Consider the following 12,148-nt stretch of genomic DNA (forward strand, 5'->3'; position numbering starts at 1 on the left):
GAATATCTGACACCAACCAAAGTAAATGAAAGTGAAAGGTTTGACTGATAATAAAGACTGAAAATCCATCTATCAAGTAAGAACTCTTCATAATCAAAAGCATTCTTTGCTTCAATAATGTTTGAAGCTTTGTTTGAAATTCCTTTTCCTAAATCACCATCCAAAATAGAAATTGTTTCTATATTTAGGTTTTGTAGACCTCTATTGGAAGAAATTATTTTTTGATTATTAAATTCTTTGCTTCTAATATGCTTCATAAAATTATCATAACTATTTTTCATAGATTTTGAAAGTCCTTGTTCATAAATACTGTATCCATGTATTTCGTTGTTTATTTTTTTCAATTTATCTAGCTTAGCTGTAAACATCTTATTTTCTTCAAGTATACACTCTTTAATAATATTACATTGCTCATTTCTTAAAATAGCTTGGATTCCTCCTCCAAATTCAAATATGAAACCTTGACTTTCATTATAAACTGGTAAACATGTTTCCATATTACTGGCCAAAAAATTCCAGTAAAATAATAAAGAAAGCCTAGACAAATCCCAATAAGAAATTCTTAGGTCAGAGATGATTCCAATTCCAGTATTTTTCAAGTTTGATAATATACTTGAGATATTTTGTTCTAAACAGTAACCAATACGCATTGCTCTATAATTAAACATAGCATATCCTCTTAAATATGAATGGAACTGAACACAAGGTGAATCTTGCAAAACTCCATTTTCAGCCATAAAGTTTTGTAGATAATCACAAACCATCATAATACCTTCAAACTGTTCATTAAAAGTATTAATAGAAATATCGCTAGACTTGTTTCCAAATCTCTTCCATTGGTGATACCATTCTGGAGCTTTACCAATATAATAGCTTGAAATTCTTCTCCATTCAGGAATATTCATAACCCTATCAAAAAAGTCCAATGATTTCTTACTAATTATTTTAAAGTTTTCAGTATTTTCTGGAGCTGCTTCAAATGGATAATAATCCCATCTAAATAAGGGACCAAGTAAAAGAGCCGTGAGACATTCAGTATCTGTTACAGAAACCTCTTGTAAATCAGTACATGGAATTGATCGGTTCCTATCTCCAATATTTTTCGGTGTCCAAACAAACATATGATCAATTATCTTAATATTTTCAAGTTTTATTAGTTTCTGCATATTAGCAAATAAAATCCTAGATAAAGTCATGTTTGGTATATTCTGAACTATAATGTTTTCTCCATGTAAATCACAGTGCATGTAGAGGTATCTACCGGTAGTTGAAAATGTGGAAATTATAGAAAAACCCATATATAATAAGAACAAACTATTGTTAAACCATCCTTGCCAATCATTTGTAATATTATAATGATAAACTGCAGCTAAAGATTTGAGTCTCTTTTTAAAATCATTGAATTTCATTCCATGTGAATATTCCATGATCAAAAACTCGGAGAATTGATTGCTTTTATCTTTTAAATTAGGAATAATCTGATTAGATTCAACCCTGATTGGAATTAAATTCTTGTTCCTAGTTGGTTTATTATTATATTGATTACTTCCTTTAAGGTGGTTAGAAGCAGTATTTTCAATAATAGAAACTGAAACAGAATGTAGAGAAAATATTCCTGGAACAAAATTGACGTATCCTTTGTAAGTTTTCCAAGTTTCAGATGATGAAAGGAATAAAGTATATTCTTTTTCTCTATTCCAAAAAATTTCAAATCTTTGAGAATGATTTCTAATTTGTCCTTTAACAGCTACTTGAATTGTAACTCCGTCCTTAAGCCAACCAGAGCTATATATTCCATTTCCATGAAAGAAAACTCTTAAATTTGACATGGGAGTCGATCTGGGCTTAAAAAATTTAAAAAATTCAGATTTTCTATCGAAATTTAGAGTGTCATCCTTATTAACAAATAAGAATTTACGTTCGTTTTGAGTATAAGTATCAGATATAAAGCTGAAATCGTTCTCAATGTAATGAGCATGGGATGGAGTTGTCAAATATCCTGCAACCACTTTAGCGTGAGAACCTTTAAAAACCAACCAAGTTTTCCCAGTAGGAGTATTAAAAATGAGATTTAGAGGATCTTTGGAACTTGAAGGGACATTTCGTAGGAGACATTTAAATATTTGGTGCATTTGGGCACAAAAGAGTTCAACAGGGATAAGTTGGGCAAGATCCTTTCCTTTGGGAACTTTAGGTAAAAGAGTGGATTCATATTGTTTAGTTATAGAAAGAAGCTCCAAGTAGTCTTCTCGTTCTTCAGGAAGACCACAAACAGGATCTTTGGCATATAAGTCAAACTTAAACTTTTTGATTTGATGTTGTAATGGGTAGTCGGAATACTCGGAAAGCGCATTTCTATAGGATTCCTGACAATCTTTTTCATTCTGAAAATTATGTTCAGCAAGCCTGGCAAAATGGAAGCAAAGAAAAAAAGTAGTAAATAAATTAAGGAAGGAAGTTCTCCATTTGTATTGAGTTAGCATTAATTTTAAAGATTTCATGCTAACAACTTCTGTCTTTATTTTCGCATTTGGGTATTCCAAAGCTGAAGTTTGGGAAAAAATCTGAGAGATATATCAAATCTATTCTTATAAGCAAAAAGATCAATCGATCTTTTTAAAGAAAGCCCTATTCCCTAGCTCTCATAAACGCTTGTTTTTGGTTCAACAAATTATAAAGTTATTTGTCAAAAAATCTCAGGATTCAATACCGGTAATAAATAATAAGGCGCCAACATTTCTAAGAACAAGTCAAAAAATGATAATAAAATCAACAAGGAAAAAAAAGTGAAAAATTGGGTAAAGATAACAACATTGAAAAAAAGAATTTAGTGCTAAAATATTTAGGTAAGTTTTAGTAGAAATTATTGAGTACAGGACCTAATATAGTAATTTTGGAGATATTGAGTTTAGAGGTTAATATTAACTAATTTTTTTTCTTTACTATTGTAAGATTAAAAATTTTTATAAATTGAAAGTTAAAGAAGTGGATTTTTCATAGTTTATGAAGATTTGTTTTAATATTATTGGGGTATTATTTTTAATATTAAGTTGGGTGGGTTTGGTGGTACCAAAATTGGAAATCCGTATAAGTAGATACCAGTTTGACAACTTTAAGAATATGATAAATAAGTTGAGTTTGGATCCCAATATATTTTCTAGGAATAAGAAAATTAAAAATGTGATAGCAGATAGAATGATTGACATTAGTTCGAGATATAGTGCTTTGTTGGACTCTATTTTATCATTTGAGAACTGGATTAAGAGGTTTTCAAAGGAATATCATGAGAATACATTTAAAAATAGGAAGATTCTTGCTTTAATAATATCAATAAATTCAGAGTTTGATGTTATTAAATTAAAGTTCAACAAGTTTAGTAATGATATTGATACATTTATAGAATCAATGTTTTCAAAAAGTTCTTCGACATGTATTTCAAGTGAAAAATTTTCTAAAGGAAAGTACAAGAAGACACTTGAGAACTTATATAGACAGCTATTTATTTTAAATCAGGATATAAAGAGGTTGGTAGGTTATCAACACAAGATGATTAATTCAAGTTCATTATATATAGTAAAGTTGGATGAACGAACTGATCAGACAAAAACAACACAAGTACAAGATATTGTTGATATATCAAATGAAAACAGTTTGTATGATTTGTGGATATATTATGAGCATCATAGACTACCTAATTTGAAGGAGAAGTTAGTTTTCATTTCGAGGTCTATTTCTATTTTAATATATCAAAACAAAATAATACTAGAATTCTTATTAGATAGATATAAAGTTTTAACAGAACAGTATCTAGAGTTTTTTAATAGCTCAAATCAGACAAAATCAGTGAATTTGAGAGCAAGCTCTCATGAATCAAACCTATCAAAATATTTGGATGAGCATGAAACAAATTTAGAGGCTTCTATTCAACAACAACGACAGTTCTTTAAAAAGTGTCTGGATGCTGAAGAGTCGGGGTTAATAACTCCTTTAGATTCTGTTGGGAATATTGGCGATGATAGTTTTAATATGGAATTATTTAATGTAAATCATATGGTTGAGTTCATGATGAGGGAGCTTGAGACAAAATGTACAGAATTTCAGAGAAATAACGAAATTCTTTCAGAATTTAACACTTTCATCGCAAATGAACTAAAGGTCAATACTACAAATATTAATGATTTCTTTTTTTCAGGGGATCCACAAATAAAAAAAAACGTTTTTAGCCATTTAACTTATCAAGTAAATCAACTTAATACTATTTCAGAGTTTGTTAATATACTTGAACAAAGTTTAAAGGCATATCACTACTTTAATATTCCTTGCTATTATGGGATCGTAAATTACTACCTAAAACAATCCTTTAATACATTTTTCAACATTTACTACGAAATAGAAAATAATCTCATGCAGAAAACTAATATTACCGCCATACTTGAGCCAAATGTTGGCGCCCTTGAACCAAAACATAACAGTAATTCTGAATTAAATAAAGTTAATATTACTGTTACTGATGAAATGATAAAATTTATGTTTAACTGTTCTGAAATCGCAAATTCTGAGAGGAGTTGTAAAGAATTTAAAAATTTTCCACATTTTGATACGAAATATAATTTTGCGACTTTCACTAATATAAGAAATCTTCCACCCGATCTTAATTTAGGCGAGCTTAATGAAAATTTAGAAACACTTATGGATCGATTTCTAAAGGGTATTATAGTACATGAGAAAAAACTAAATGATGATGAGTGAGATAACATATTTATATTATGACTGTTACGATGTTTAAATGAGTTTTGGCTTTGCTCATTATAAAGTTTGTAAGTAAATACCTACTGTAGTCACTTAATAACTTGGATGTTAATCATTACACACTATTATTAGTTCTTTTCCATTTTTTCTTCTGTATCACGTTTCTTTATTTTCAATTGATTACTTTGTTACCACATTTGTATTACATTGCCCTAGAGGCAAAAATTTGACTCTTATAGTAATCATCATTGCTATTCTTTCTTGTGTTGCATGCAAATAGTTATTTTCTGTAACATTGAATAATATTCAACTGTATTACGTAACACTAGTTGTTATTCTAGGTTTTTTAAACAAATACATATACAACAAAACCTATGATTAAGAATCCCAAATTATTATTCTAAGACAAGTTTAGTTAGTTTATCAATAAAGAAATTGAGAATATAGATTAACAACCTTAATAAAAAACACTCTATTGTTATTATTATTGGTATTAAAGTATACAAGGGAACTCCCAGTTTAATTCTTCAATTGTGAAAAGTTCAACCCATGTTAAGTACTCGAGTGTACAACTGCTAAGGCATTTTTTAACAATAATTTAGGCATCAGCTGGCTTGTCTTGTTGAGCAGCAGGTTCAGCAGCTGGAGCTTCAGCAGCTGGAGCCTCAGCTGGCTTATCCTGTGGAGCAGGTTCAGCAGGGGCAGGAGGAGCTTGGGCTGCTGGCGCATCAGCAGCTGGAGGATTATTGGAAGCAGGCTCGGACTTCTTTGGTTCTTCTGGCTTTTGTTGGGCTTGGTTGCTAATTGGAGCTGGATTCTTTACAGCCTTGGCTAATTGAGCCTTCTTTTCAGCTAATTCTCTTTGTTTGTTAGCATCTGCTGCAGATTTATTTTCAGCAACTTTAGTTTCTGGCTTTGATGATGAACAACCCATTTTTAATATTTGATAATAAAACTAAAAATACTTTTTCTTTCAAGTGGAAGGAACGTAAAAATAATTTTTCAAAGTAAATAAATAATGATTTGTTATTCACTTTTTCTTTGATGACTGAATATTATGTCTAAAAATCCAATCAAATCCTTAATGCATGAATTTGTTTTTAAACGTTTTGTATCTTATGTCCTGTCAATTATTTCAAAATTTGCCGTCTATTTTTCCTTTACCTTTCCTTCCTTTTCTTTTCCTTTAAAAAAAAGTTACAGTCTTTTTTTTTTAAATAGTTATGTAAAGTACTAATGTCTTTATTTACTTTATTATTATTTTTTCACAAATTATGCACACAAAAATTAATGTCTGGTCTTTTCTATACTGACATTAAAAATGTTATTTACTGAGTAGTTTATTTTATAGTTTTTCTATACATTGTATATATATCTGTGACTTCCCCATACCTATATTTTCTTCCTACATGTTTAGGCGCCATTTTTGGCGTGCATGCGCATGCGTCTTAGCTATCAATATTGATAATTTGTCAAGGAGAAATATAAGAAATGAAGATAATACGAGGATGAGGAGAGAGGAGAAATTGTATTAGAAAAATGTTATGAAAAAAAGGTACATAAGCGACTAGTTTCGTTTGAATAGAAAAAACATTAAGCCCGTTCTTAATATTAATCAAATAAAGACACATTAATAAACCGATTAGTATTTCTTTTTTTTAATCATAATTTTCATTTTTATTAACATGTATAATAATAATAATAATAATAATAATAATATTTATATATTAATATTTTTTTTTAATTATAAATATTTAAAGAATATTAATATATAATAAAAATTAACGCGCGCAAATGTTCTGGCTTAGGAATTTGAATTAGATATATTATTTTCGAGGCGCGATGTTAGCGGGTAACGAGGGAAAATTATTGAATATAGTGTAACATTCTGAAATTAATGTAACTTTGAGTATGTAAATATTTTGAACGAATTGTTGTATGCCAGTTTTTTTTCATTATTTACACATTTTCCTATAAGATACAGTGGATTATAGCACGTGCTTACTATTTATATAAGAGAAGTTGTTTAATGGCAGTAGCAATATTTGTCAGAATATTGATGCTATCAATTATTTAAATATAGAAATTTGTATTGATCTTTATTTCAGTTTTTTGAAGTTTAAATGTTTTAGGATGGGTTTAAATAATCTCGGATGTTTATTTTTGTTATCATTGTGGTTATTTTTATATGATTTACACAATTTTCAAGATTCCTCATGCTTGAGAATATCAATTTTGAGTTTAAAGAGCGAAGTATGCGAAAGTAGTGATACTGGAAGTGGTTCTTCGGATTTGGAGTCATCAAAGAATAGCGATAATGATACGGAGAGCGATGCTGCATCTCAAGGCAGTCATGAAAGTAATACAAGTTCTGGCGGAGAATCTAGCACTAGCAGCCAACGAAGTACGTGGGGCCCACCTTCCCGACTTCAACCTTATGATGTTGGAGATGGTGGATCTCAGGCTTCTTCACCTGTAGATCAATTAGATGCAGCACTTCGATTAGTTAGTGGTCTGGATTTTGATGTCGGTGCTACAGGAGAATCTTTTGTTTTTGGTTCTGGATCAGATAACAATCAGAAGCAAGATCAGAATGATGGAAACACTGAAAGGGGCGCATCAGAAGCAGCCTTACAGTGGTGGGTAGACTATGGTAACGGGGGAAAAAAGCCAAAGCCTGTGTTAAGTTCATCTAGATCCAGCTCTTCTTGTAATTCTAGCAGTTCAAGAAAAGGTAAAGCGGATGTTGATTCTGGATCCAAGAAAACTGGAAAAGGTAGCACTGGACCAGGTGGAGCATGCGGAACTTCTAGAGGGCCGAATAAAGCAGATAAAACAAGGAAACTTGGTACAACAGGTAAAGGAAGAGACACTGCAAGCGGTCCAAGCGGCACTGGAGGCAGACTAGGTAGAACTCCAAACGGATCAGGAGGAAGAGGAAACGCTCCAAGCAGCACTTCAAGAGGTCCAGGCAACGCTTCAAGAGGCCCAAGCAGTGCTTCAAGAGGTCCAAGTGGCGCTCCAAGTAGCGCTCCAAGTAGCACTCCAAGTAGCACTCCAAGTAGCACTCCAAGCGGATTAGGAGGGAAAGGAGGCGCTCCAAGCAGCGCTCCAAGCAGCGCTCCAAGCAGCGCTCCAAGCAGCGCTCCAAGCAGCGCTCCAAGTGGCCTGAGTAGCACTCCAAGTGGCCTGAGCAACACTCCAAGTGGCCCGAGCAGCACTCCAAGTAGTACAGGCAGTGCCCCGACGGGAGCAGGCAAAGTTTCCACTACAGGCGGATCCAGCAGTAGCCCAAGCGCTCCAAGTGGTACAGGCTCATTAGGGGGAATAGGTGGAAGTGCCACTTCAAGCGGAGCAGGAGGAAGCGGTAGTGGAGCGGGAGGTAGTAGTGGCGGAAGAGGAGGAGGAGGAAGAAGAGGAGGAGGAGGAGGAGGAGGAGGAGGAGGAGGAAGAAGAAGAAGAGGCAGGGGAGATGGCAAAGAGGAAGGAAGTGAAGATAAAGATACAGATGATGATGAGTCAGGCAATGGTGAAGATTCTGATACTTCATCCAGCTCAAGTGGATCTAGAAAAGAGGAAATCTTGAAAAAACTTAAAAGTATTAAAGAGACTGCGGAAAAAATGAATAAAAAAATCAAAGAATCTAGAGAAAGAAGAAATCAATCCCATAGGTCACGAGGCTTTTCCAGTAGCAGCTCTTTATCATCATCATCAGGGTCATTATTCAGCGGCGACTTATCAGACTCAAGCTACAGTTTATTTGGTTCATCTTCAACTGTCTCAAGTCATTCGCCAAGTAGAGAAACATTAACAGTTCAAGGGCCTTTTGGAACATCAGGAAGTGGAGCAGGAGGCGGCGCAGTAGCTATTGATGGAGGAGCAAGTGCGGGAGCAAGTGGGAGAGCAGGTGGGAGAGCAGGTGGGAGAGCAAGTGGAGGAGGAAGTGGAGGAGGAAATGGAGGAGGAAGTGGAGGAGGAAGTGGAGGAGGAAGTGGAGGAGGAAGTGGGAGAGCAAGTGGAGGAGGAAGTGCGGGAGGAAGTGGAGGAGGAAGTGGAGGAGTAGGAGCTCTAGGCGGAGGTAAAAGAGGAGCTGGAGGAGTAAGTAGAGGAGCGAGTAAAGGAACAGTAAGAGGAACAAGTGGAGGAGGAAGTGGAGGAACAGTAAAAGGAACAAGTGGAGGAACAAGTGGAGGAGCAAGTGGAGGAGCAGGTGGAGGAGCTAGTTCAGGAGCTAGGGCTCGCTCTCCTTTGGGAGCCAAGTCTACGCAAAGATCAAGGTCAAGATCAAGGTCAAGATCGAGGTCGAGGTCATCAAGATCGAGGACATCAAGATCGAGATCAAGATCAAGATCAAGAGCCGGGGAAGGATCAAATTGTCCAACATCTTCATCTAGATCTTCACTTCTTTTATCTCGTCAGTCTTCTGTAAGTGCAAGTTCTGTGTTTTCACCTACTTCCGCTCCAGTTAATTTGGTAGTTTCAGTAAGTGGCTCAAGTTCAGATCTAATTGTACTGAAATTTTCGGATTCTGTAGTAGGAATCGTTGATTCATCCAAAGCTAGAACAACTGGTAAAGGAGGAAGTGAAGGAGGAGAAAGAGGAGAAAGAGGAGGAAGAGGAGGAAGAAGTGGAGAAGGTGGAAGTGGAGGAAGAGGAGGAAGAGGAGGAAGAGGAGGAAGAGGAGGAAGAGGTGGAAGCGGAAGTGGTGATGGAGGAAGTGGTGATGAAGGAAGAAAAGCGCCTAAAAGTTATCTAGAAATGTCATTCGAATCTATATCCCAATTGAGAAGCGATTTCGGTTCTGTTTTCAGCGCTTTATTAGACTCTTTTGGCCTGCTAGTTGATTCTAGTTTCTCTGAGTCGTGCTTATCATTGATTGATTCTCTGGCTGATATCTGCAACAGAAGGGATTTTAAAAATACAACATTATGTACAGAGATTTTAACCCTTATTGATAAGTTAAAACAACTTGAATCAAGATATTTGAAGTTATTATCAGAAGTTTCCAGAATTGGACCCCAACTAATGAGGGTAGATGAAGAATTATCTAAACTACAAGAGTCTTTAATAAATTATGGTGGAATATTTTTGAAATCAACATATCTAAGTAGTATTCAGATTCTGATGGAAAGTGCAAAGAATTTGACTAAAAAGATAAAAAAACTCCATGAAAGTTTAGAAGAGGCAAACTTACAGTATTGTCTAGGTGGGCATTTGGGTTTACTTAAAACTCAAATTTTGACTTTCAAAATATTAAAATGAACAAAACATATTCTTTACTAAAAAAGATTAATTTCTGATGATTACTTCTAAAAACATTCGGAGTGATGGTTTTTTTTATTACAATCAATATGGGTAAATATGTGTTAATGTATTTACATATATATTCCGCTAACAAGTTATCTTCTTTTAAAGTTGAATAGAATTTTATTCTTTATTGTTGCAATATGGAATTTCAGTAAATTTTCAATAAATTATTCAATTATATGTTAATAATCTTGTACCTATATTTGGTTGTAATTGGCTAATTTTATTGGATATTCAAACTATCTATTCATTATTGTAATACTCCAAATTGCATGTTTGTTCCATACTCAACTAACTAAATCCGCATTAGTACGCATTCCTATTAATCATACAAAAAAATTTTGAATTAAAAAAAGGCCAAAATTGACACGTAATTTTTACCGCCACATATTTTCGGAGTTACCAAATGGTAAGCTACATGCATTTGCTCGAATTTTTGTCAAAGAATTTGCAGGATTAAAGTTTTAAAGTGAAGATCATTTATGCAAGTCTATGCATGTATTTTTTTTGTGGTATCTTAATGATTGTTAGAATCCGAAGTTTTTTTTAAATGAGTATTTTATGGGGGAAATTACTAAATAGTTATTTACTATTATTTTCACAAGTTATTTTTCCCTTATTCACACTGATCTAAGAAGACTGGAAATAAATTTAGTCGGATGAAAGTTTGACATTCATGAATAGTCCAAGTTCTTCAAAAAAAAAAAATAAATATATATCGAGTTGTTTCACATTTAGTCAGCATATGACTCGTGGGGTACTACTTTCTTTAGTGATTCCGTGTGTTTTGATGGGTTCTGTAAAGCGATTCAAAAAAGAAGTTGTTATTATTATTATTAGCTCAGAATTTTTCTTTATTAAGATAAATTTGCAGGACCTAATAATTATTTGTGTGCCTAGATGTTTTTTATTCTCTACTTAGGACCTAAGAAATTTTAGGTATGAATCACCAGTATATTTTAATAGAGGGAAGGGAAAAAAATGGAGGTGAATAGTGGAAATGGAGGAAAGAAGGAGGTACTGTAGAAGTTCATATGAATAGGATTGCTGATTGACTGGTTGGACGGTTTGAATAATAAAATATATATTTTTCATGACTTTACCTATAGTATAATACTTCTTTAATTAAAAAAGACAACATAAAAATAATAATGATTAAAGCGGTGGATACAAAGTAGGACGAGCTGAGAAAGCAGAAGCATAAATTAAAATGCACAAATATCTACGAGTATTAAGTATTCTAGTTGACTCTGTTCTTTTTTTTTCTTCATGGTTTTTTTTCTTGAACTCGAAAATAGACATAAAATGATTATGGCGGGAGTGCAAACTTTTTCTATGCAATTGCCCCATATGCGGTATCTAAGAATCATTTCAAAATTGACAATTTAGATATTGAAATTAAAATTCAATTATTTGATTTCAAATAGAAAAAAAAACATTTGTATTTTCTCTATGATTTTTGATTTTTTTTTCTTAAAATATTTTTCTATGGAAATTTGAGTTTCTTGGCAAGTTAAACAGCATATTTGTTACATGATAGATATATTTAATAAAGATTTAGATCATTTTTTTTTTTTAATAGATTGGTTCTCTTTAAAAAGTTAATTCGTAAGAAGCCTGCAAGTTTTATATGATAATTTCGTATTTTTTTACTATAATTCAAGCATTAGATTGCAAAAAAAAAGATTACTCTATGAAATAATTTTCATAATGAAGATTATAATATTTTTAACTATTATAATATTTATTCAAGTTCATTTTAACTTGAAATTTCAGAATGAATTGGGTTCAATTTATGTTATTGACAATTTCTCGTTTCTAACTGCAGCTTCTTCACTTTATTCTAATAGGAGAGGAAGTAATAGTCGTCAAACAGCAAGAAGAGTTGGAGCAGATAGTGGTTTGAACTCTGAATTCAAAAGACTCTGTTTAATTGACATCAATGAACAAGAATCTGTTGAGTGTACAAAAGAAGTCTTGTTTGAAGATGTTTCTTGTGAAAAGTTGGAGGAGCTATTACTTGAGGTTAATGAGGAATTTGGAGAACTTGAACATAATACTGAACCATTAATAAATTTGAAAGTAATTAGTG

At 32.9% G+C, this 12,148-nt stretch overlaps 3 protein-coding genes across 3 annotated transcripts; 2 read left to right on the forward strand and 1 right to left on the reverse strand.

Annotated features, from left to right (window-relative positions):
* The first annotated feature begins 3,003 nt into the window (after positions 1 to 3,003).
* Positions 3,004 to 4,749, forward strand: Chro.40412 (hypothetical protein). Its single annotated transcript, XM_661334.1, has 1 exon — positions 3,004 to 4,749. The coding sequence occupies one exon, from the start codon at positions 3,004 to 3,006 to the stop codon at positions 4,747 to 4,749; it is 1,746 nt and encodes a 581-aa protein (XP_666426.1).
* A 598-nt stretch (positions 4,750 to 5,347) lies between these two features.
* Chro.40414 (immunodominant antigen Cp23) lies at positions 5,348 to 5,683 on the reverse strand. The annotated part of the gene is made up of 1 exon (XM_661335.1): positions 5,348 to 5,683. The coding sequence occupies one exon, from the start codon at positions 5,681 to 5,683 to the stop codon at positions 5,348 to 5,350; it is 336 nt and encodes a 111-aa protein (XP_666427.1).
* Positions 5,684 to 6,882: 1,199 nt separating this feature from the next.
* Positions 6,883 to 10,011, forward strand: Chro.40415 (hypothetical protein). Its single annotated transcript, XM_661336.1, has 1 exon — positions 6,883 to 10,011. The coding sequence occupies one exon, from the start codon at positions 6,883 to 6,885 to the stop codon at positions 10,009 to 10,011; it is 3,129 nt and encodes a 1,042-aa protein (XP_666428.1).
* Positions 10,012 to 12,148: the final 2,137 nt, after the last annotated feature.

Source organism: Cryptosporidium hominis (assembly GCF_000006425.1).
Source record: "Cryptosporidium hominis TU502 chromosome 4 CHRO014143, whole genome shotgun sequence".
Lineage (NCBI taxonomy): Eukaryota > Apicomplexa > Conoidasida > Eucoccidiorida > Cryptosporidiidae > Cryptosporidium > Cryptosporidium hominis.